At 37.8% G+C, this 26985-nt stretch overlaps 1 protein-coding gene across 2 annotated transcripts in view; it reads left to right on the top strand.

Annotated features, from left to right (window-relative positions):
- The window catches only part of nek2 (NIMA-related kinase 2), a 527130-nt gene extending 511679 nt beyond the window's left edge, over positions 1-15451 (top strand). The window contains exons 2-10 of one of the 2 annotated variants that reach the window (XM_048600602.1): positions 1522-1739; positions 2627-2867; positions 3730-3771; positions 3933-4015; positions 7208-7334; positions 8540-8762; positions 9479-9533; positions 12078-12151; positions 14353-15451. In XM_048600602.1, coding sequence (XP_048456559.1) covers positions 1522-1739; positions 2627-2867; positions 3730-3771; positions 3933-4015; positions 7208-7334; positions 8540-8762; positions 9479-9533; positions 12078-12151; positions 14353-14582 — 1293 coding nt within the window. In that variant the 3' untranslated portion in view covers positions 14583-15451. The remainder of the gene's footprint in view (positions 1-1521; positions 1740-2626; positions 2868-3729; positions 3772-3932; positions 4016-7207; positions 7335-8539; positions 8763-9478; positions 9534-12077; positions 12152-14352) is intronic. The other variant, XM_020511579.2, reaches the window with a different exon arrangement.
- Positions 15452-26985: the final 11534 nt, after the last annotated feature.

Below are 26985 nucleotides of genomic sequence, written 5' to 3'. Positions count from 1 at the left end.
TTAATTATACAAAGAACAGTAGTACTATTAAATACACTATTAGCTAGATTTACAGTATTAGAACCTATGCTACTGACACACACAGAAAACAATAGTTTCAATTACAGAGTCTTTAATCAGAATTCCTACCCTGGGTGGGGTCCCAATGCACTGTCACCACCCTGTCTTCCCCTCCCTGCTAGCTAGGTCAGACCTTTCGGGTCTCAGGAGTTTATGGTCACCACTCAAAATGCTATTTTGAAGCACACCTGGTTGCTGAGGTTTTTGCCGTCAGTTCTCTTGGTTTGGAACAGGCCTGTGTCCGGTATGGCCTCTATGGTTCTTGGTTCCAAGACTGTTTGTTGGGGGTGGAAACCTGTGGGGAAAGCTGTTTGTGCAGAAGCTTATTGTTGAGAAAGGCTCTCTCCTCAGGTGACATTAGGGCTGGCAGTTATGTTGACTGTGTGCCACGTTATCTCCCCTCAAATCTGTAGTTTTCCTTAAACCCAATGTTCTTTTCTGAAGTTAATTGGCTTTCTGAAGGTTAGTATATGTGTGAATAGGTTTTGATCGAGGTTGAATGTCATGTATCTCTGTAGGCCCCATACAGTCTGTGCTGGGTAGCCCAGGGTGTAAAAGCTGTCTTGGGCTAGTTTGTTGGTTTCGGTTAATGATCCTTTTAGGGAAGAGGTGTAAATTGGAATTTCAGGATTCCAGACAGCCATCTCCACTTTTTGTGAGTGGTATTTATACATTTTGAACAGAGTTCAGGGTTTTTTAAAGTTTGAAGAGCCCTGGATTTTGTCCAGTATGATTAGATGTAGGGGATTTTTGCTGGACCCTACACTTGGATGCTTAGACCTCTCACTTTGTCTACCCCTCTCAATGTATTCCTGTTTACTGTATACTCCCCTTAGTGTTTGACCTCCTTAAATGCATTACCTCACACTTATCAGAGTTAAACTCTATCTGCCACTTTCCTACCCACACCACCAACCCATCTATATTATTTTGGAGCTTACAGCTTTCCACTACATGGCCAATTTTTTTGTTGCAGAAAATTTTCCAGTTGTGCCTCATGTTCAAGTCCAAATTGTTAATGTATAAAACAAGCAACAGGGATCTGAACATCGAGCCCTGCAGAACATCACTTGAAACAGCTTTACATTCACAAGAGCAACCACTGACCATTACCCTTTGTTTCCTGTTACTAAGCCAATTTTGGATATAATTCAACAAATTACCCTATATTCCAATGGCTTTTACTCTTTGACCAGTCTGCCATGTGGGACTCAGGCATAAGTTGTCAATTCAAAGGCACCCTGTACTATATTTCAAAAATTAAACTGATACAGAACTTTATATTTAATGATGACTACTTGTAAGTATGCAATTTTAACATACAGCAAGATTCTTTGAATAACTTAACTTAATAACTTAATTGTTTCAAATTTCAACTTTAAAACTGAAATGTACAATCTTATATTTGCAACCCAAACTACTGCCATCTATCTTCATGGGCATTTTCATTAATGTTTGCAGGTTCTGGTCTGGAAAGAAATGGACTATGGATCCATGTCTGAGGCAGAGAAACAGATGCTTGTCTCGGAGGTGAACTTGCTTCGTGAACTTAAGCATCCAAACATTGTTCGATATTATGACCGTATTATTGACAGAACAAATACAACATTGTACATAGTAATGGAGTTCTGTGAAGGAGGCGACTTGGCCAGTCTGATTAACAAGTGTATACGAGAAAGGTAAAATCTGTTTTAATGGGACAATATTATTTGAATACTCAATATTGGAAAGTAGCATAGGACTCCATGTTGTCAATACTTTCTTCCTTGAATCTTGGATTTTTATGAAGAAATTACATGATGTAAAGTATTGCATCATGTGGTCCAGGTTTCCAATTTTTGTTGAACAAAAGAACAAGTTGTCCATAGTCTTTTTTGCAGAAAAATGCATCATGTCACAACTGTACGTTTTCTAAACTATTCAGTGTATGAGTTGTTAGTTACTAAAGACCTCATCCAAACATACTTAGTCTTGTTTAGTCATGCAATCGATGTTTGATAAAGCAAATTATTGAATTCAATTAGTGTTGTTGAAGTTAGTGAGCAATTAAAGGCTGCATGTGAAATTGTATCCTAGCAGAATGCTCATCATTAGGTGGGTAATGACAACAGAAAAAAAAAATGGTAAGAATAAAAGATTGTAACAATCTTGGATATATTGCTTCCCAGATGCTAAATAATTATGATGACAACAGTTAGTATGCTGCAGATGGTAATAGAGATATAGGGAGTCTGTGACTTGTGAAAGCTTGTACTTATGAACATGATCCCGTAGGAGGGTGTAATTTTAAAGACATGCAAACATTTCCTGTACTGATGAATGGCTGCTTTACATTGTCTGACATTGTGTTCTGACTTGCATACAAATCAACTTGGAAGTGGAATCTGCTTGCAACCTGAGGACTACCTGTAATCCTTATTGAATATTGTTTAGCTTCAGAGATGCACATTTTATTTTATTTTATCTGAACCATAGAACTATTATGAATTTGTTCATTAGGTTGTGTTTCTTATTGGATATTTTCAGGAATATTGGTCATTTAAAAAAAAATTAATTTGTCTTACAGGCGATATTTAGAGGAAGACTTTGCCCTGCGTGTCCTTGCTCAGATAGCTCTGGCCTTACGAGAATGTCACAGACGTAGTGAAAGTGGCCGCACAGTGCTACACAGAGATCTCAAACCTGCAAATGTCTTTCTTGACGTGCAACATAATGTCAAATTAGGTGATTTTGGCTTGGCTAGGATTTTGCAACATGACACTAGTTTTGCCAAAACGTTTGTTGGCACTCCATATTACATGTCTCCAGTGAGTATACATTTTTCTTAAAATATATAGAAGTGCATACAATATCAATGGTAAAAATTTCTCTCTCCTTCCCCCAACCACCCAGGTGTGGAGAGCAGGGCAAATAGGACAGTGATGGCAGATCATGGGTCACAGCCGATAGGCCAGCAAGGGGAAACTGCTAAGTATTGCTGAAGATTTTGGGGTGGTGGGAATGGTGTGTGGCAGAGAGCAATGGTCACTGGTTCTATGAAATTAAGTGGCTCTCCTGTTTTGTTATACCAGCTGTGGACCCCAGTCTGCTGCAAGGGAGTGGAGGTTGCTGAGCTCCAGTGTCACCACCTACACTTTTTATTCACTCATAGAACATGGGTGTTGCTGGTGGCCAGCATTTATTGCCTATCCTTAGTTGGCCTTGAGAAGGTAGTGATGAACTGCCTTCTTGAATTGCTGCAGTCCATATGTTGTACATTATTGGGTGATATGTCTCCGTTGTGCCCTTGCACATTCTGGAGATGGTGGCAGTCTCTCAGATGAATGCTGTCTGGTGGTGGCTGGACAGTGTGCAGAATGGGCAAAACTGAAAGTTGGAGATCTTGGAGAGATCAAGTTGGAGAGAAGGAGGACTTTGTACCAAAATGGCATCATTGGGTCAGGTACTGCACTAAATAATGTTAAAACAAACCTCACCATGCTCAATGAGATTTAAGGCCCCAAAAAACTTTACAACATTAAGCTGAGAGTTATCCTTGAGGCTAGGCAAACTTTTCAGGATTTATTTAAATCCTCACAAACTTGGTCTCTTCAATCAGAATGTGTGCTTCTATCACATTCTGTGTGGCAAGAATAGAGACTGACTGTCTGTCTGTATCTCTTACTTCAGTTCCTCTCTCGGGTTGAAGCTGGATGTAGAGCTCAGAACAAGGTGATGTTAACATAGTTGCCCTGCACTGTTTGTTATTAATTGGAAGTGTTATCTAACTTTCATTGAAGTAACTAACTATTATGGGTAAATAAAGGATTGCAATTATGATATTACTAACAACGTACATTTCCATTAATCATTTTGCATGATTTAATTTGCAGGAACAAATTAATCACATGTCCTATAATGAGAAATCTGATATATGGTCCTTGGGATGTCTGCTGTATGAACTTTGTGCACTTTCGTAAGTACCATACTACGGCCATTCTAATCACAGCATCTTCTGCTCTGATTGTGAGCTTGCATTTTAAGTCACTTAATGCTTTACATTTTCTAATTGCATTCTCCCTCTAATTTTTGGTATAACTGGATGGTTTTCTTAATGGTATGTTTTGTGCAGACTGATTCTCTGAAGTTTTGCAAAGTTGAGGGCTGGGGGTGTAACCCACTTTTGTTTTTTGTTGAATATCTAAAATTCTGGAATTGAATTGAATACAACTCTGAGGCTACTATGGTGTCTACCAGCAAAAATGTTTTCATGCTCACTAACAGTTGTTGAGGTGGTTGTTTGGATATGCTGGATATTCTGGAAATCTGAGTAATCAGAAAAAAATCTGGCTGATTTCATTCATCAGACATTCATAGTACAAGTTGTTATTTTGTTTGTGCTGATATCATTGTAAAGATCAAAGTGATTGGGGGAACAGGCAGCAGAGATTCAGGTGTGTTGTCTGCATTCATTTTCTTGAGGTGTTTGATCTACTGCTTTATGAATCTTTTGTTAGAAGAAGATGGAGGTGTGAGAGGATCTAGCCATATTCTATTTTGTGTGGGATATTTTCTGCTGCTGAACATCACTATCAATGTCTCTTTTAAAAACAGTGGAGAAAGGATGCCTTCTATCGTCTATGAGAATTGGAGTGGAAGCGGTCATTGTAACATCTATTGACAATTGAAAAACTAACTTGGCAATTGCTTTTACGTCCCTCTCCCGTTTGTCCTTACTATTAGTAATTTTGTTTTAAATGTTATCTTTTGTTACTAATACAAAATTCATAAGATTGTTCTGTTTTGGATTTAATAGGGAAAATGAAGTGTCATATGACCCATTCTGAGTTGCGCATGACAACAAGTTGGTGGCTTAAGACGTTAAGGATTAAAGGTGGGGGGACACCAGGTTGTTTTACTGGGATGGAGGTGTAAGATGTTTACACCTCTGGATAACGACAAGGGTATCCGTGATGACTTCGGTATTAAGTCTAACAGGAAACCGTTAGAAATGTCAGGTTTCATAAACTGTTATACCTTAAAACTCTTTATTTAATTTCAAGATAGAGTGGAATTGGAGGATTTAAGGGTGGCTAACTAGCATTTCTACCTTGATACAAGGTGCTGTGATTTACATTGCCCTGAACGTGTGCTTTAAAGGGGGAATGGTCCAATACAAACCATTGTAATATTGGGTTACGTATTTTTAAAAAATTATTCTGAGCTCTACAACCAGGTTCAACCTGAGAGAGAAACGAAGGTAAGAGATAGAGAGAGACAGTCTCTATTCTTCCTACACAGAATGTGGTGGAAACACACAACCTGCTTGAAGAGACTGAGTTTATGAGGATTTAAACAAATCCTGAAAATTTTACCTAGCCATGACTCAAAAGTAACTGTTAGCTTAAAAGGAAGCAAGCCATCAAAGCTGAGGATGGCTTTTGACAGGCTACAGGAGAATAGACAGAGTAAATAATAGTTATGGAAGGGGGTGCTTTTATCACTTGGATCCAAGTTGACAATTGAAATAGTGGTTAGTCATTGTCGCTTTTAGTTTGTTGTGGTAAAAAGCTTAAAATTTGAAATATTGCTGTCAGTCAGTCACAAGAACTTGGAATTTTTTTTTAAAGTCATTTATCTCCAAGGATTGTAATCTTTTTATGTTACAAATAATTTAATTCAGGTTAATTTTTTTTGGGTTTCGGTGCTTTGAGTCTGAGATATGGTTTTTTATGCCCTCTTTTAGTTATGGATAGAAATGTCATTTGAAAATTTATGATTTTTAAGTCATCAAAAATGATTGACAATTCTGAAGTATTTTTAAACATTTAAATTTCAACTGAGCTAAGATGGGTAGCATTTTAAAAAAATAAACATTTTTTAGTATGCCAATAATAACAGCTCAATTCAGGTGGAATTGACCAAACAAACGTAAAAGATTTGGAAATTTCAAACATAAATGTGTGTACTCAGTTATTACACCTCTAGGTCAAAAATGCAAATTTCTGTTGACTGAGCCACTTCAGTGTGCTAATTTCTTTTAGACCTGCATTAATAGACAGTTTTAAAAATTCTTTCAAATCAAAAAATATAACTCATGAAGGAACTGATTAGTCCTACTAATGAAACTATTAAAAGTTATCAGTATAGTTTTTTTAAGGGCATTTTTCACATGATTTTAAAATCAGATTATTTTACAGGTGGTGGATGGAATACCTTTATGAAATACTAATTTATGATAATAAATTCATGTTTAGCTGTATTAATAAGATATCATCCAGCTATCAATCTTAACCACATTCAAGGGAACATTTTCCTAATGGAAAGAAATACAGAAACAAATGCATTTCATCAGCCTGTCCATTTGTGGCCATTCATAGATGATTTTATGTTTGTTTTTATGCAAATAAATTTGAGCAGAAACTGTACTGCCACCTAATCAGTGCATTTTTCCACACATTTTTCTGGCTGTCTCCAAAGGGGAAAGTATCCTATTGTGCATGGCAACTATGAGTTATGTAATTACATTGTGCCACTGATACAAATGTTGGTACAGTGACATCTAGTGACCATTCTGCAGTACTGAAGATACAACAGCTCTTTTGGATTTGGGTCCAAATCCATGTAAAACATTTCTTCGGCTTGCACTGATAAATAATTTTGAAACTGGAAAGCCTTGACATTTGATAGAATTACAATCCTTCAAGCTGTTTTTGTTTTGTTTTAATTCACTCTTGGGATGTGGTCATTGCTTGCTGGGCCAGCATTTATCACCTTTCCCTGGCTCCCTTGAAGATAGTGGTGAGCTGTCTTCTTGAGCCACTGTAGTCCATTTACTGTAGGTAGACCCACAATGCTGTTAGGAAGGGAATTTTGGGGTTTTGACTGAATAACACTGAAGGCATGGCGATATATTTTCCAGGACAGGATGGTGAGTGGCTTGGAGGAACTTGCAAGTGGTGATGTTCCCATTGTCCTTTGAATTGGATGTGGTCGTGGTTTTGGAAGGTGCCATCTAAGGAACTTTGATGATATCTGATGACATTCTGCTGCAATCACATCCAGATTAAGCTTTGCTATTGGTCAGACTAACCATGTTTTCTCTTTGGAATTTAGCATAAAAATGTATTTAAAATACCTGACTCAATTTTTAATTTATATTTTGAAGCCCACCTTTCACTGCATACAATCAGAAGGACTTAGCAGAAAAAATAAGAGAGGGCAAGTTCAGACGAATTCCTTATCGCTATTCTGATGAACTGAATGAACTCCTTGGCAGGATGTTAAACCTTAAGGTGAGTATCAGGTTCTTGTTTTGTCAGATGTGAATGATTTTTTCCACTTTTTTTAAACCTCGTTAATTCACTTTCCATCTTCTATGTTATTTACTGTCCTGTATTGGCCACAAAACCATCCCTGCATCAAGAAAAAATGTGAAGCCTAAATTATATGTTAGTAGTAGACAGATTCCCAGCTATGTGGAATAGAAATTATGGTGAATCTTTTATAAGCTCTAGTTAGGTCACAACCACAGATTCTCCTTGGAGCAAAGGAGATTTAATGGAAGTGTACGAGATTATGATGGGTTTGGGTAAAGTGGACAAGGATAAACAATTCCCATCAGCTGCTAGTACAAGGATTAGAAAACATAGGCACGAGCTTTTTCACAAGAGATGTAAAGTAGATAGGAACATTTTTTATGTAGTGAATGGCAATGGTGGTCAGTCAATTGAAAGGAAAATCGGATGGGCTCTTAGCCCTGCAGATTTGTTTTTACTCTGTGTGAATGGATCCAGGGAATGGGCTTATTTGATTGCTCCACAGAGGGCAGGCGTAGACTCCAGTGGGCTGAATTAACTTCTTTTGCACCATAAATGGCTCTGTGATTGTTTAATAAAATCAGCGTAATCTATCTCTTTTGAAATCTGCATTAATCCCAATATTGGACCTAATGTTTTGTTCCCTAGTTGGTATGAGAAATTTTTATATATTACCAATTGATTAAATGGCAGGACCATCAGCTCCATAGTATTTTCAGGATGTGGAGGTGCCAATGTTGGACTGGGTGTGGACAAAGTCAGAATTCACATGACACCAAGTTATAGTCCAACAAGTTTATTTGAAATCACAAATTTTTGGAGCCAGCCGCATCATCAGGTGAAGTGAGAAAGAAGCACACAGACACAGAATCGACAGGCAGAGAGATCAGAAGATCATACAAATGGCGTGAGTGGAGTGTCTTTGCAGGCGATCAAAAGTGTCAGATGCTGTGAGTAAAGTGTCAACAGCTGAATAACAAGTGAACGGATGACCTATAATCTGATTAAATGAGGCAGAGAAATAATTACAAAAAATTAAAAATGAGGTGAACAATCTGTGATGATGTACAGAGATCTAAGTGTAGTGAAATTCTTTCTGGGGAAAGTAGAGGACAAGTCACACACAAGCATTGCTCATTTTTATGTAATTGACATATAGTGTATTATTTTAAAATGATTAGGATTATCTAAGGCCTTCTGTGGATGAGCTAATGCAGCATACCTTAATTGCTGATTTGGTGGCTGAAGAGCAACGGAAAATGTCAGCTGAAAGACGAGGGAGAAGATCTTTGGAGAATGAACATCTTCAGGACCGTGACCCAATGGTAACTGAGCTGAAACTTAAAGAGGAACAGCTTCAGAACAGGGAGAAGGCATTAAAAAAGAGAGAAGAGTTTCTTGAACGTAATTATGTTTGCTTGATTTTTCTTATGGTATATTGAAATGGAATTAAAATTTATATTCCTGTTGTATCTTACATGGATTTGGGATCTGGCTCTTAACATTATTGAATTCAAATACAGCAAAATATGGCAAATTTATCTTATGTTTATTTCTTTTGGTTTTCTTCCTACATTTAGTGTTATGCAGTTGTGAAATAACCAACAGTTGGTTGAAAGTGCACAATCATATTAATGACTTACTCAGGTTGGTTATAAGTAAATTGTTTTGTGATGTTTCTTTTGTTGGAGGTAAGATGTGGTGAACAAAGACGCTTCACTCTCAAACAATTCCATGTTTTACACTACTTTTTCCTATTACTCCAGCAACAACTTCTAGCTTGACTCAGTTCTGCTTCTTGTTTTGGTTATATAATTTGATTTTTCTGTCATAAGATCTGAATTACATTCAGTTGTGTAATATAAAGGGGATGCATTGTTGAGATTGTCAAATGTGAGCATTATGTTCACCATAATAGTTATTTATAGACTCAAGAAGATTGCTTTGAACTTGCCATCATGTTTGATTTGTGCAGAACTTTGTGCAACAACTTTTCACAAAACCATTTTAATTAACAACCTTGTATACAAAAAGTAGATTTTAGATGTGTTAACTAGTAAAAATGCGTGTGAAAATTGTTCTTGGTGCTGTTACCAATGCTTTTTATTTAATTTTTTCAGAACGTGAGCAGGAACTTTGCATTCGAGAAAGACTGGCAGAAGAAAAGTTTTCTAGGTAATATCCAACTTAATATTGGCCTTTTAAAAAAGGAGTTGAGGCAGTGACTTGTATTTTAAAATTTAATTTCAATTCTGTCTGTCTTATAGGAAAAGCCACTTTTGGAGCACTGTTGAAGTGCATTTATCTTCCTGGGAATAACACTTATAACAGCTACAGAGGGTGGAGGAATTTCATTTCTGTTGAGGATAATCGTTTGTAGTATAGTCAGTAAATCTCCATATTTAGAAATAAATTTTCTCAGTCACATTACTTACATTATGCAAGGATGGTGGGCGAAACCACCCAAAAGTCTCAAATTGCCCTGGACAATACACCATCACTGGATGACAATTAATGGGGGAGGAGGTCACCACTGTGAATTGAAGGAAACAGTGACAAGCTGTTCCTCGAATCACAGGCTTGTTCTCTCCTGTACTTGCTGCTTAATGTTTTCGTTGCAAGCTTATCGAAACAAACACTATATTGAAGGAACCCTTGAATGCTCCCATGGGGAGGTGATGGCCTGTTGGTATTAGTGCTAAACAATTAATCCAGAGACCCAGGTAATGTTCTTGGGACTTGGGTTTGAATCCCACTGTGATAGATAGTGGAATTTAAATTCAGTGAAAAAATCTGGAATTAAAAGTCTAATGATGACCATGAAACTGTTACAGATTGTCAGGAAAAGCCCATCTGGTTCAGTAATGTCCTTTAGGGAAGGAAACTGCCTTCCTTACCTGGTGTGGCCTGCATGTGTCTTCCACACCCTCAGTAATGTGATTAACTCTCAACTGTTCTCTGGGCAATTAGGGATGGGGCAATGAATGCCGGCCTAGCCAGAAACACTCACATCCTGTGAATGAATAATAAAAAAAGAATAGTGGAGTAGCAAGCAATTGCATAAATGACAGAGTGGCCAGGAATGTGAGTTGCCTTTTATCTAAGGTTGGGATGGTGACTGGCCTTTAGCTGGATCTTGTATTGAGTCTTTTGTTAAGTCTGGAATCGGTAAATTGGTATCTGGGTGGATGGATAAAGCAGGGAGGAGTGATGACAGCTGCAGGGTGTATAGGGCAGGTAGGGAGCTATAAGATATGTGGTGGGGGGGTAGGGCTGGTGTGGTGCGGTGCGGTGTGTGGCGAAGGACACTATTTAGAAGGAAGAACTGATTTTAAATTTGTCACAACCGCTTACTGAGATGTAAAAAAATTCACTAAAGTAATTAATTTCTTGCACATGAATGTGTAATTTCTTGCACATGAATGTGTAATTTCTTGTTAAGATTGCGTAAGTTGAGAAGCTACAGTATTTGGAAAACATGTAGTGGATCCAATTATAACTAACAGCATGTTAATTATGAAATTTAAATATTTGAAATTGAAATGTGAGGGGCAGTTTTAAAAAAAAAAGCAACTGCCTGGTTAGAATGTTCCAGCTTTATGAATATGTTCAGACTGCATTAGCCTTTACCTCACTAATCTGTGGAAGGTGTTTTTAAGGAGATGCATTTTTGTTCTACAGTGTGTGTCAGTTATATTTTGAAAATAAACTTTATTGCTGACTTAAACCTATTGTTTTGTACCAATTTAGCTATAATACTATCTGTGGAATTAATGTTTTCATTACATGATGTGGCTCGAGGTTTAATGGATAGTTGTTTACTATTGGGGATATTGATAAATTCTTCTAACTCTGTGAGTGCAAATGCCCTATATGTCAACACAAATATAGAAAGTATTGTTACTAAGAGACTACATTACCTAATAAGTGAATTAATAAGAATTCAAAAGTAGCTCCAAAATCCACAAAACGACCTCTCAAAAATCAAAAAGAACCCCCCCCCCAAGAAACTGTTGTCATGACTGAAATTTAATATAAGTGGATCAAAATGGGGATCTATAGATATAATGAAGCATTTATATTTTTCTCTCAAGAGTTTTAATTATGGAATGCTTATGCTATTAAAATTTGCTATCTGAAATTCCACTAATCATCATAAACCTATGCCTTTCTTTTCTCATCCTCTCTGTCAATAAGAACAATTCTCTGTTTATACCCGTCAATTTTGATTACTTCTATCAAATTTCCTCTCCACCTTCTCTTCTATAAAATATAGTAGATTAAATCCATAATGTGGTATACTGTGCCAAATATCCTGACAAAGAAACTAGAATCTTCATTGCATCAGTTATCTTGTTCATATATTTCAAATATACAAATCTATATATTTTTTAAAAGTGAAACTAAAGTTATTTATTTAACATTTATTTAAAAGAGATCATTTATAAAATGGTAAGGTTTTAAAAAAGGAATTGTGTAATTTGGGCTTGAAACTGAATTCTAAACTAACAGCAATTGTATTGGTTCTCTCGAATGAGTAATGTTGTTCCCGTTCCTTTACCTCATGTTTTCCCCTGAACCTCAATATTGCATCCTTGGTGTCATATTTGTTTTATCAACTAATATTTCTACTTAAACTCATTGAGGTTTTTGTTTAAGAATTCCTATTAAGTTGCTATTGCTTAAATAAAGAATGCAATTTTTATCTTCTGTGAACAGGGCAGAAAGCATATTAAAGAACTATACCTTGATGAAGGAAAAGCAACTACTGAAGACAGCAGTTCTCCAATTAGGTATGTGGTATTGGGAATGGGCACCTGGTATTCCAATCTGACTAGACTTTGATAAATATGAATGGTGCATGAATCTGATATTCCTAGAGTTTTCAATTGAATATTAGAATTTTCAACATTTTTCCCTTGGTTTTGTATATTTTAAATATATATAGATTATAAGACCCTTATATTTTTACTTCCCCTGATCTGCTGCACTAAATTTATTGACATCAGGAACAGTTGTGTCCACTGGCATGCATGTGGTTTCTCCCACCACTGATGTCATTGGTATGCTTTGCTGGCTGATACCAGTGCTGATTTGTGAGAGCAGGGTCTACCACTGGTCTGAGCTTCCACCACCCTCTCCTCCTACAGCTACTCCAGAACCTCTCTTGAGCCTACACCAACCCTTTCCTGCACTTGCAACAGCAGTTAGATACAGAAGAAGCTGCCCTCTATATTATCCCATCAAATAATCCCAGTGAAGATGAACAGTATTTAAACAGCTGCAGATTATCCATCTGAATTGTCAAAATACTTGGTAGTTTCAATCAGATTAAAAAGTGCTGCTTTCTGGAAAATTATTGTCACATTTTGGAATCATTATCCCCAGATATCTCACAATCCCATATAATAATTACTTAATTAATTTGTTTAAGTCATAACCATCTTTATTTTAAAAGAAAAGCAAGTGTTTTGTTTTCTTTTTGGAGAACAGAATATTGAATTGTTTGCAGTTTCCAGTTGAAGGTATTTTTGCAGTTTCTCAGCTGCCCTGTGTCACCTTTTTGTAATGTCCCTGGCAGTGGCTTCAAAGTTAGGGAGTGCACTATCTGCAGTTGCGGCATCATCAAACTTAAGCCTTTGTTGTAACTGGTGGACTTGTTCCAGGCCAATTTAACACTGCTACATGAATGTCAACTGTCGTATTTTTAATGATTTGTTTCTTCAGATTTATTGTAGAAAATCAGTTGTAAAGTTGTTGGACAAGTTAAAGAGGCAGTACATGAGAGATCTCAGTTTATAGAAAGTGGGACTCTATAACTTCAAGGTTGTTGTTTCGACCACACGTTAAGCAATAGTGTTTTTTTTTCTTAAAATGTTTCAGGAAATCATTCAGGAAATATTTTTAATTTTATCATCTCATTAAGAGATCATAAATTGAATGTCTCCCAGTCTTGATCTGGATTTTTTTCCAAAATTTTTTTTTATTTAAAATGGCTTTTTTACTTTTAAATTTAATTCCACTTCACCCTTACTACTTGCAATGGTGTCACATTTATTTCTTATTTTATCTTTAAAGTATTAGGGAACCAATTCCCTAATCCAGAAAGGATGGATGTTACTGCAATGTCACTGAGCCATTTACACATGTGAAATGCTACCCTAATTGTTGCGGTAGCTGTAAATGCAGTCAACAAATCAAATAAACCTAATGTTTAACCCATCGTAATCCATGTTTTGTTTGTACTTTTGCTGATTATACTGCTGCAGTTTATGATTTCAGTATTTTTACCAGCAGAAGCATGATGATTTATGGTCATGGATTGCTTGATAATGTGACTGAAAATAAAACAGTAAACCTTGATGAAAGACTGACCATATTGATTGTGTAAGGAGCTGTTGAATGCAAAACTAACTTCACAAGTAACAAGTTTTGAGATTGCTCAGGTAATTTGCTCACATGTGGAATAAACCTTTTTTAATATTACAAGGAAATTAATTACAACACACTTGCAGACATCTTCATTACAGAATATAGGCATGTGATCAGGCCCTCAGAAGTGAGGATTATATCTTGAAAATGAACGTATGGAGTAGATTTGAATTTACTGCCCTGCTTGCCCAAAAAAAGATTTGGGCAAAAGTGGCTGAAAGTAGCCAGATGAGCATGACACCTCGGGATGGGAACAGGGTAGTACTTTTAAATATCTAGATTTAGTTCAATAATGTCATCAGGACCTGATCTGCAATTTTGATTGAATGTCTCTGCAGGGGGACCATCTGAAATGACAGGGTGGTTCAAGTGGAGTACTTTTCCATCCAGTAGCATCCCACTTCTATGCAAACCACTAAAATGGCTGATCCCTATTTAAAAAAATGTTGAGACTCTGTTGACATAACACGTACAAAAGAGGTCGTGTTACTTCAAATGTGGCATTTGTAACTGGTAGAATATGCATTAAACTGATTTCTTTTCAAATTTCTGGTTCTGCTAGATGATTATATAGATACAGGATCCTCTCCAGGGAAGAAGAAAGTTCATTTTGCAGGAGGGAGTAAAGAAAACATTCACTTCAAGGAAAGTGATGCAACAAAGCGCCTATGTAAACCAAAAAATTTGGATCTGAAGAAAAGATTGCAAGCTGCTAATCTCCGTGCCAGAGCATTATGTGAAATGGAAAAAAATTATCAACTAAAGAGCCGACAACTTCTGGGCATGCGCTAATTTGTTTGTCATGAACATATTTTTAAAAGAAAATATATTTGATGGAATAGAAAAGCTATGATTTATAGAATGGTAGTCTATCATGAATTTGACGATCTCGTACTGTGCAAATCAAATACACAATTTTGATTTAGTCTCAACTTTTGCTTCCATATTGAAATGGAAAGAAGCATTCAAAAGGAGCACCCTCTTTCTCTTCATGCCATGATTCACCTTGTCTTCTAACATGCTGCTGCCCCACTGAGGCACTCTGCACCATGAATCACACAACTCTTTCCCTATTCCACCAATTGTTCTTCTTACTTTTAAACTTTGCTATGGAACATCTTACAGCATATACCTGCTGGTATGGCTTCTTAAAATGCACCATTTCGTGACCTTGTTGTTACATATTTATTTCTGTTATGACTTATGGTGACCCAATGCTACCATTTTCTCATATGAGATAGATTAGTTGTAAATTATTTTCAGAACACTCCAGTTTGGAGTAAACAGCTTCATTTTAAAATTTAAATTCAAGTTGTTGTCATTCTATGTTTAAGTATTTTCTCAAAAGTGCATTTATGTTTTTGCACTACCACGTTTGTATAATTTATGGATGTAACTCAACTTTGGGACCAGTAAACTTGGCAGTATTAAACTGGCTGTCCAGTATATACCAATACATTCCTTTCTAGGAAAAGACAATTGCACAGGGTGTATAACAAATGGCCAATTGGATACCACCAGTTTTGTCCTCATTTAAGTTGAATTTCTTTTGGATTTAATGAAAAGCTGTTTGCTAACTTTTCATTCTTTGTAGCAGTACAGATGTAAATTTATCTTATTTGTGAATGACTACAGTCGATAAAATCAATATTTTTAAGCTATTACATGTTTTGAAGTCGAATTTTGTATATGTAAGTGCACCTTTCAGATCGATTTCCACACTTCAATATCTTAATGACTATTTTAACTGCTATTCAAATACTTAAAACATTCATGAGCAAGTTTTGATGAACTTTTGTGCAAATTAATAGGGTATTCCTGAACCTCCTTCATACATACCCATTAAGCTTAAACTGGCAAAAGTTTTGAAGCTCTGGCCAAAAGGTACTTTGTGTTTTGTTAGCTCGTTACAATTTTGTTGTTCATATTCTAGAAAATGTTTTTGAATTTTTTTAGTAAATCTTTGCAGAATTCAAGTAGTATTTCAATCTTCTAAACACTCTTTTCATCAACTCGCACTTGCTATATCTTATTATTAGTCTAGGTTTGATGGTTTTAATGTAGTCTGAACTTCACTGAGGTCGAGCTGCTGATATCAATTTTTCCTAGTGATGATGCCAATGCTACTTGTGCCATGGCATATATCTCATTACTCTGTATAACCTTTAAAGATTTTGAAACATGTATAGAATTAACAAATAGATTTACGCCCTGCCAACTCGATTCATACAAATCCTGTGGATTTTTGTTGTTCCTTTGCAGTTGTCTGCTGTTGTGTTTTCAGTGCTTCCAAAAGACTGAAACTAGTTGTCAGTTGTGTTAGGGCTTGAAAGTGTCAGAAGCTTTCAAAAGGTGTAATAATCTTACCTGACAGCTACTATTGTTGACTCTGGAATGTTTACTAAAAATTTAAATGAACAGAAGAAGCACCTTCCATCTGAAGTGTACAACTGCTATAAGAATACCATTGTGAGTGCCAAGAGGTCTAACACAGTTCTTGAAACTTCCTTGATTTAACTGTTTAATTACAGACTAAAATCTGGTCAGTAACAGAAGAGTAAGATACAGTCTTCCCCTCTCTGTAAGAGGCGAGAAGGGGAAATAATTGTGTGAGTCAGCCCTGGAGAGATACCACCCTTTCTAGTCTCCTAATCCAGTTAGATGCTGGTGCAAAGGTACATTTCTTGACTTGGCAGCAACTAAGGAACGCTTAAGTAGCCAATTAAAAGCCACTTGAGAGCTTCAACCCAATATCTCCTAAGGTAATTGCCTTCCTGGCTCCTGAGAAAAGTGGCTGGATTCCCAATTGTACAATCAAGGTGACCTGCCTGCTAAATTGGGGTGGGATGCCACCATTTACCCCAATCTAGGGTAATCGAGACACAGGTAGGTTGAAGGGGGAAAGATATGGCCTCTAAATGTCTGTGCATGCCTTCAATTTTTCCACCACATCCCCCTTCAATCCCCAATCCAGAGAGAAATAAAAGACCTGCTGCTCACTGTTGGATCCCTTGAAGAGGACCCAGAAGCTGTTGGCTTCTGACTAGCTAGTAGCTTCAAGTGTCTCTAGGACACCCACAATTGAGGCCTGCAACGTGCTGGGAAGCTGACCGTTCAGCTGATTGGTGTATAATCGGGTGCTAGGGGTGGTTAATTAGTTGACACCTCACATATGGCTGGAGAAAGGAAAATCTTTGGCTTCAGTGTCAAATAGCTTTAGAACTAACTGCTCAGGAACATAATATGAATAAGAAATGTTTAATTAGAAATGCAGTGATGTATATTTAATTTGTATTTAGTATACTGTAGACTAGTTGAAGAGCACACTCCACTGCTAATTCAAATAAGAGGATGTCTCAGTATTGTATTATTTTGATTATCCATCACATGTGAGAAGACAATGGAGACCATTTTACAATTAAATAACATAAATTTGATGAAATTGTTTGATATACAGATAGGACAACTTTATAAATCTACAGCAAAGTATTGGTACACATCTTACAGAATATTTGTGCTTAATCCAAAATTCCATCTTCCAGCAGTGGTAAATTGAGTCAGAATATCGGGGATAGGAATGAACATTAGTGACTTCTTAAAAGTTCCTATCTAATTGCTCTACCAATTGCTGAAATGGGGACTGAATCTTCTAGGGCACTGAACAATGTGGACTATAGTGATAAATCTGGGAGAATCATGTGAGAAATCATGTAAGGGCCTTCTTGATATTGGGGCAATTTGTTGCATTTTCAACTAGAGTTTCCAGCAATGAGATGAGATTCTTGCTAGAGAGCAGTGAATTGCCTATTCATTTGAGATTGTTGCCTGTTGTCAGCCTCCCAAAACTGTAAAGCTTACCTCATTAATATGCAGCTACCAGTTAGGTCAGGTACCTACCAACATCAACTCACTGCTTTCTTCTCTGGATCATTATCTTGGAAACTCAGCAGCCATTTCTCGTACTCCATGGCACCAGCTGAGTGCAATCCTATTCACAGACACTAACATTTGACATCTGCCAGCCTTTCTGAACCCTCATTTACAGGGTCCTGGATTAATCCTGTTACAACCAGGCCCCACCCTGGGGTTCCTGATTTATTATGGTTTTATACAATTCATTATAAAACAACAAGAAGTTTGTCAACAGAAATATCCAGGCACACTTTGCAACAAGAGAAGTCTCTGAATACTGTCAGGATAGAGTACCTTTTGGCAAGCTGCATCAGCCTAAGAGCTGCTACAATTGCATTCACTTATCTGTCATTCAGTTGAAAGTGGTTGCCTGAATAATAATTAATTATTGTAGTAGGAAGCTGCTTTAGCGTTACAACTTGGATCGATTTATAAACTATCTGTAAAAGTAAACAGGTCTTGATGCTGCACAGAATGAGAAAGCACGAACTGCTTTGTGAAATAAATGAAAAGTTGGGAATTTGGTGCGAGTAGGAAGTTGATGTAGAGGAAGGAGGAAATTCTGCTGTTTTCTACTCGAGCAGCTAATAAGTAATCTTTAGAATGCAAGCTCAGAGGCTGTCATTTGTTGTTACTTTACCTAACTAAATTAATAATTAAAAGTGTACCAATTAAATAAATTAGGTAAATTAGACATGGGACGGATGTGGATGTGTTGTGTCTAGACCGTATGGGGATCTGGATCTGTTGATATTAGATGGTCTGTGTGATCTACTTTGGGGTTTCTAGTAGATCCCTAAGTGCCATCTCGATGGCAAATTCTGGATTGTTCCTGGAAGATGAGGTAAAGACAAAGGGTTCAGCAAATAGTTATACAGCCTGGAAACAAACCATACGTCCCAATCAGACGTAGTCCCATTTGCCAGTAATTGGCCCATATCCCTCTAAACCCTTCTTATTCATATACCCAATTAGATGCTTTTTAAACATTGAAATTGTACCAGCTTTCACCACCTCCTCTGGCAGCTCGTTCTATACATGCACCCCCTTGCATGAAAAATGTCTGGTGTGTTTTGATAAATATGTTCACTTACTTCAAGGTTGTTATATATCGCCATGGACCTCAACAGCAGGTGAAGTATTTTCACATTATCTTAGTAATGTATTTAAGGCGAGCAAGATATAACAGGTAGTCAAATTAACTTTCAACATGTCCACACCAGATTAGAGTGATGAATAATTCAATAAATTAGATGTTTCTTACTGTCAACACTTTCAATTTTTTATCACCTTTCCCTTTTTTTTAGTGGACTATGGCTTCTAGCAATTTGATGGTAGTTCAAACTTATAACTATATTTTAAGTTTGATGTTGGGCAATGAATATTGGCAAGCTGATTTATGATCACGAGTACCACTGTAGAACTCAAACATGTCCTTAACCCAAGATTCACACAAGAGATGGCACAGTCTCAAGTACAAAGAGGCTCTGAATAGCGACCTTCAGGATTGGGTACTCTTATGAACAAGGTGGAAAATGTGCACTCTCTCTCTGTTTAGTCCCAGCACTCCATGGTCAGAACACAAATTTAGTCATCTTACCCAGTTCCCAATATGGCCAGTGGTGCGCTTTCTCTATATTAGATTAGAATAAAATGTTTCACAAAGCAGATTTCTTGAATAAACATAAAATTGTGGATTTATTATAAAACAAAACTTTAAATCTGTTTAGCACTCACTTTGTAACTTAGTTTGTATTGTAGAAATATCCTCTGAGTAATCCACCTCATGCTCATGCCATGTAAAGGATAAAAATAGATTTCTTGCTCTGAGGCATGGTGGCTCAGTAGTTAGCACTGCTGCCTCACAGTACCAGGGACCTGGGTTCAATTCACCCTCGGTCAACTGTGTGGAGTTGCACATTCTCCCTGTGTCTGCGTGGGTTTCCTCCGGGTGTTCCAGTTTCCTCCCACAGTCCAAAGACATGCAGGCTATGTGGATTGGCCATGATAAATTGCCTGTAGTGTTCAGGGATGTATAGATTAGGTGAGTTATGTGGGATGGATCTGGGTGGGATGCTCTGATGGTCAGTGTGGACTTGTTGGGCCAAAGGGCCTGTCCCCACACTGTAGGGATTCTATGATCTATGATTTTCAGGTTAGCAGGGGAAAAATAGTGTCCAATAAGAGTTAGCTCTTGATAGAAAAAAGGATAAGGTTTGGATTGTACAAATATGCTTATGTTATCAAAATGTAATACATTAGTTACATAGATTCTGTTTACTTGAAAACCTCTGATACACTTATTTACAGCCAAACTAATATGTACAGTATAATCTCCAGACATAGCTGGTGCCTTGAATGCTGCAGTGAGGAGAGCCCATGGACTGTAGTCATGTGTTAACATCTAAGTATTTGGCTCATTTGCATGTAGAGCTTCTTCAAAGGGTCATCCCGCCAAAGGTGATCACACAACATAGGGGCTGTCAATCTGATATTCTGGGACATCTAGATAGGTAACTAGACATATATAGTTGTCTCTAGAATCTTTGCAGTTGCCTATGTTCAGGAAATATCAATACAAACTACCTTAGAGACTTCTCATGCATGTAGTTTGATCAGTTTTCCAGGTTCCACACTGGATGTACAACAAGCGGTTTGCAGAAATAGTAGAGAGATGAGTCAGGCAACCTTTTCCTCACACAATTTTTCCCAATTGAAAATCAAACGAGCAGTCTCCAACTGCATGAAAAACACTGACTAAATAGAAACTAGCTCTATGGCACTCATAAAACCAAGGTAATATGACCTCCAGCAAACAAGTCAAGCGAATAACTGAAACAAGGTGACAAAAAAAAATTGTTTGTGAAGAAAAACATTCCAATGTCCAAAGAGGCCTAAAGAAAAGAAAACCAGCTACCCTAGAACTTGGAGTAATTTTTTTTCTCTACTGTGAAGACCATCACTATTTTTCTTTTATTTTTCTAACTTCTTGGTTTGCAAATATAAGTTGAAGGATTGGTCATGGGATGAGGTGTTGGGAGCCTACAATCCAATGGTCTCAATGTGGACTTTACCATTTCAAAATCTCCCCACCCCTGGCTTCATCCCATGTCCAAATCTCCCTCTCAGCCCTGCCTCTTTGACCTGACACAACCTGTCCATCTTCTATCCCAGCTATCCGCTCCTTCCACCTCACTGACCAATCCCAATACTCCCTACCTGCACTCACCTATCACCATCCCACCTACCTTCCCCAGCCCCACCCCTCCTCTCTATTTCAGAGCTCCCTTCCCCCTCCCCCATTTCTGAAGAAGGGTCCCAACCCGAAACGTCAATTTTCCTGCTCCTCTGATGCTGCCTGGCCTGCTGTGCTCCTCCAGCTCCACACTGTGTTATCTCTGACTCCAGCATCAGCAGTTCTTACTATCAGACAAAGTAGCATGATGCATTTCTAATGAAATAGAAAAAAAACAGGGAGTTGATATCAAGTTGGTATGGAACATTGGCTAAATGTTTGCACACGGGCACAAATACCATGATATTAAAACTTACTGATATCACCAAAGTATGGGGTTAGTGAAGAGGACTAAAAAAGATTTGAATGGGCACAGATAACTAATGGAATAGCAGATAAGAACTTTAAATGAAAAAGACTAAAGATTCTGGATTTTGGAAGAAAGAACAAGAAATAGGAGCATACATTCAAAGGATATTGCCAACAGCACCAAGAAGATGACTTTATCTAGCACATTAATGAATCGAAACCAATGTTAAAGGATTGTGAGGACAAGTTGCATATAACTTGCATTCCATTGAGTTGAGGGATGATCTATTCAAAGTGTTTCAAATTAATCAGACATTTAATGTGATAGATTGACAAACTATTTCCTATGGGAGGGAATACTGAAGGACCACAAGGCATAAACTTAAAAGTTTTCTTTTGTAAAAAGCAAGAGCTTTTTCATTCAAAATGTATGGAAATTCACTTCCTGAAATCTTATGGATGTTAGGTCAGTGTTCCAAGGCTAACATCAATTTACTTTTATTAGATAATAGTATCAAGGGAGAAAAGGTGGGTAAATGACATTGATGTATATGTCAGTCATGATCTAATCAAAGTCAGATTTAAGGGCTGAATAGCATACACCTATTTCGATGCTCCCATGAAAATGGCAAAAGAAATGGTTGATTCATGAAAATGGAAAGAATGAAATAATGTATTTTCCAAAAATATGAAAACATGTAGGTAGATAAGATCATAAAAGAATACCAATAATGTTTTAGGTTTCATAGATAGGGGCACAGATTTAAGTCTTTAGAGACAATGGCAATTTCATATAGGGGCATGCTTAGGTCAAATATTAGAGCAATGCATGCAGTTTTGGCCATCCTAATACATAGAGGGCAATGAATACATACAACACATTAACCCAGGAGTTGTGACACACAGTATTTGCTTGTTTGATAAGAAATTGGTTTTGTGAGCTCTGCTGCAGTATCGCAGAATTGCAAAATCACAGAATTGTTACAGAAGGAAGCCATTTTGCCCATTGCAACTACACTGGCATGTTGATGATCATCATTACGTAGTGCCAATCATCTCCTGCTTTTTCACCATTCCCATGCACATTATTTTTATCCAAATAATCATCCAATGCCTTCTGGATTGCCTCAATTGAATCTGCCTCCACCATACGTCCAGGCAATGAATTCATAGCCTAACTACACACTGAGTGAAAAAAGATTTTCCTCACTTCATCTTTGCTTCTGTTGCAGATCACTTTAAATCTATGCCCTTTTATTCTTGTTCCTTTTACAAGTGGAAAAAGTTTCTTGCTATCTACTTTTTTCAGTTTGATTATGATTTTGTAAACTTCTTTCAGATCTCCTCTCAGCCTTCTTTCCAAGGAAAACAATCCCAACTTCTTCAATCTATCCTCAAAACTGAAGTTCCTCATCAATGGAACTATTCTTGTAAATCATTTTTGCACTGTCTCCAATGCATTCACATACTTCCTATAACGTGGCAATTAGAACTGTACACAATACTCCAACTGAGATCTAAAAAAAGTCTCATACAAGTTCAGCATCACCTCCTCACTCTTGTACTGTATGCTCATATTAATAAAGCTGACGATACTGAATGCTTTACTTACAGCTCTCTTTAACTGTCCTGCCATTTTCAAAGATCTGTTCACATATATACTCAGGTCCTTCTGCTCCTGCACCCCATTTAGAATAATATGCCCTATTTTATACTGTCTTTCAATGTTCTTCTTCCCAAAATGCATCACCTCACACTCCTCTGCTTGAAACCTATCCACTACCTATCTGTCCACTCCACCAACTTGTCTACAGTCTTCCAGAGTTTTACATGGTCCTTCTCACAGTTTATCCAATTTTTCCAAGTTTTGTGTCATTTGCAAACTTTGAAATTGACCCTGCACACAAAGCTTCTAGATCATTAATATATATCAGGAAAAGCAAGGGTCCTAATACTGACAACTGGGAAACTCCTCTACAAATCTTCCCCCAACATGAAAAATATCCATTGACCATTACTCAGTCAAATTTGCATCCATGATGCTACTGACCCTTTTATTCCATGACCCATAACTTTCCATGTAGGTCTATTTTGTGGCACATTTTCCATTGCCTTCTGAAAGTCTATGTACACCACATCAACAGCGTTGTGCTCATTAAGCCCTCAAATAATTCCAGAAACATAGCAAAACATGCTTTCTTCTTTAGAAATCCATGGTGACTTGCCCTGATCAACCAGTTAATCCATGTAACTACTAATTTTATCCCAAAAAGTTGTCTCTAGGATCTTCCCCACCACTGAAATTAAATAGACTGTTCTGAAATTGCTGGGCTTGTCCTTACAAACTTTTTGAACAAGGCTGTAATGTTTTTAATTTTCCAATCTTCTGGCACCTCTCCCAATTCTAGGGAAGATTGAAAGATTGTGGCCAGTGCCCCTGCAATTTTCACTCTGACTTTCTCCAGAATTCTTGGATGCCTCTCACCCAGTCCTGATGCCTTGTCAACTTTAACTACTAACAGTCTATTTAACACTTTTGCCCCATCAATTTTGAACCCTTTTAGCGATGGAGTTCCTTTCTTTGTCACCAAGGCTTGGGTTGCATCTCTCTTTGGTAAAGACACATGCAAAGTATTCATTTAATACATCAGCTGTGCCCTTTGCCTCCAGGTGTAAACCCTTTTTTTAGTCCCTGGTCAGCCCTGCTCCCTCTTTAAACACACATTCACTATTTATTTGGCCACAGTAGACTTTGGGACAATGCTTTATGTTAGCTGTGAGTCTCTTCTCATAATTTCTCTTTGTTTTTCTTGTTCGATTTTCCACCATCCGTCTGAACCTTTGATATTCCTCTTTGTTCTCAGTTTTATTTTCTACCTGACACTTGTCATAAACATATATTTTCTTCTTTATCTTAGTTTCAATTTCCTTTCTCATCCAGAGAGTTCTGAATTTGTGTTCTACCTTTTTCATTTGAGGGAATATACCTTGATTGTTCCCAAACAGTCTCTTCTTTGAAGGTAGCCCATTTCTCGGTTACTGTTTTTCCTGGCAACCTCTTGTTCCAGTCAATCATGCCTAGCTCTGATCTTACTCCATTGAAGTCTATTCTCTGTCAATTGATGTTTTTTTTTTCACTCTGGATAGTTGCATGCCATTCTTCACAGTCATCCTGAACATGGCTGTAGTAATAGCTGCTGTGGGGCAGAGACTGAGATTTCACGGTCCTGGAATCAGTTGCATTGTTCCTTTAAATGTGTGTGACTCTTTTGTCTGTGGGCTTAGCCTAATATAAAGAATTTTAAGGTCAGATTGCTGACACCATCAGAGCTTGCAAAATAGCAGGAATCTTACATATGTTGTGTACATGTATCCCTGCTGGTTGAATACTGACCTGCTCAACAACTCTCTATCACCCTCCCGCCAATTTTCACTCTGGGCTCCACCAATTCAGCCTTAAGTTGGGGGCACAAAAGAAAATATTTACAAAATACTACACCTGTTACTATCAATGTATTATGTTGTTAGATTTGAGAAGTTTATTTTCAAACATCGTTCCGAACTTGTTAAATGTTGTGTATTCAAAATATTTCAGTGTTAGTATGCCACTTTATATAGATTTTCATTATTGTAGTCATAGTTGTAATATATGCAAGGGTTTACATTGCATTCACAATGACCACTAGATGGAATCAGAGTGTTAAATATATAACATGCACATTATATATAAATTGCGCTGTACATAAAATTATGAGTCATAGAATCCCCACAATGTAGAAGGAAGCCATTCAGTCCATCAAGTCTACACCACTCTTCCAAAGAGATCCCCACCCTATCCCCATAACCCTGCATTTCCTATGTCTAATCCACCTAGCCTGCACATTGCTGGACACAATGAAGTAATTTAGCATGGCCAATCCACCTAACCTGCACATCTTTGGACTGTGGCAAGAAACTGGAGCACCAAGCAGAAAGCCACGCAGACAAGTGGAGAATGGGCAAACTCTGCACACACTATCACCCAAGACTGGGATCAAACCCATGTCCCTGGTATTGTAATGCAGCAGTGCCACTGTGCTGCCCTAAGTTTATAGGATTTTCCTTCCAAGCTCATATGCCGTCCTGGCTTTGAAGTATATTGAAGTTATCTCACTATTTCTGGGTCAAAAGTCTAGAACCCACTTCCTAACAGGACTGTGGGTTTAGGTATGCCCTGCTCATACGTTATGAAAGAATTTTTAAAAATTCTTTGAGGGACTGACAGTATATGGAAATCACAGCACTGGGGCTTCAAGATTCAGAATGTCCATTCCCCAAAAAGTCATAAACATAATATAGTCATGAATAAATCCAATAAGGAGAAATTTCAGGAGAAATTTCTTTGTTAGAGAGTGGTTGAATATGGAATTTGCTACTCTTATCAGCCAGCTGTAAGTCATTACGGTCAATATGTTGGAAAAGTGTTTTTCTTTTGGAATTGTATGTATTTTCTTTGGTAAATTCACTGTCACCCATCTTTCTGGATGTATTGGTTGAGTTACTGATACCATATGAGGATGAATGTCAACACAACACCTCAAGCAGAAGAAAGGCTGTACTTTGATTAAACAATAAATGGTATTGCACATTACTCAGATTGCAACTTAATTTTCCAAAAGGAGGGAGCTCTGCATTTCCGACAGAAGATTTTAATTAGGACACTCTCAGAAACGTGGAGCCATACTTCTGTTCTGACAGTTCTCTTGTATTACAGAACTACTGGAGGAAGGCAACTCCACTTCCCATTTCAGAACAGTCAGCCACTGTATTCTGAAATGTAAAGGTCCAGAATCACAGGCAGCCAGTTTGACAGCTGCCATCAATCAATAATTACATATGTGGGAGGTTACGATGCTGGGAGCAAAGGGTGCCGATGGGTGGGGATTAGGGGGCCAGTTAAGTAATGTGCCAGGTGGGATAGGGTACCAAGTGGATAGGGGGTAGAGGGCCAGGTAAGTAAGGTGCCAGGTGGGTAGGGTGCCAGGGTGCAAGATGGCGAGAATGGATTAAAGTCGGTGGAGATATTGGGTCCAGTGGGGTGTGGAAGGAGTTGTGTGTTGGGCTCTGGGAGCTGTTGGAACCAGAGCAAGAAGGGGGCTGGTGGCTGACTGGCTCTAGAGCAGGGGAAGGAACTGTTGGGTTCAGAGCTGTGGAAGTGGAGACCAGGTCCAGAATGAAGGAATGGAGTGTGGGTCCAGAATGGGACAGTGCTGTCAGGTTCTGGGGGGAGAGAGAGAGAGCGAGTGTCAAGTCAGTGTCTGGTGGGGTCAAGTCAGTGTCTGGGGGAGGTGTAGGTGTTCTGGGGGAAGTGTAGTTGGGAAGTGTGAGGTGAGGAAGGGGCCAGTTGAAGAGTTTGTCAGGAGTTAGATTATGTATTTAGTCTAACCTTTGCTGAGTAATGATTTACTTAATTTATTGGAGCCTTTGAATTCTCCAATTTAAATGGAGACTTTCAGAAGGTTCCAGATATAGAGGAATTGCCTACAGGAATCTTCAATTTCCTGGGCATTTTCTTTGGGGTCTACTGCAATCAAGATTCTGCAGGGTTCCCATGTACAACTCCCATCTATGCTGGAATAACGACAGTCTTGCCAACAGAAAATCTGGACAATGATCATTTAGGTATGTGTTGTTAACAACAATCCTTGTAGCACATTCTGGAGATGGTACAGCAGTGGAGAACACTGGTTGGCTCCTCCC

This window comes from Rhincodon typus, chromosome 9, assembly GCF_021869965.1.
Source record: "Rhincodon typus isolate 14 chromosome 9, sRhiTyp1.1, whole genome shotgun sequence".
In the NCBI taxonomy this organism is placed as follows: domain Eukaryota; kingdom Metazoa; phylum Chordata; class Chondrichthyes; order Orectolobiformes; family Rhincodontidae; genus Rhincodon; species Rhincodon typus.
This window is presented reverse-complemented; position numbering and strand designations above follow the sequence as displayed.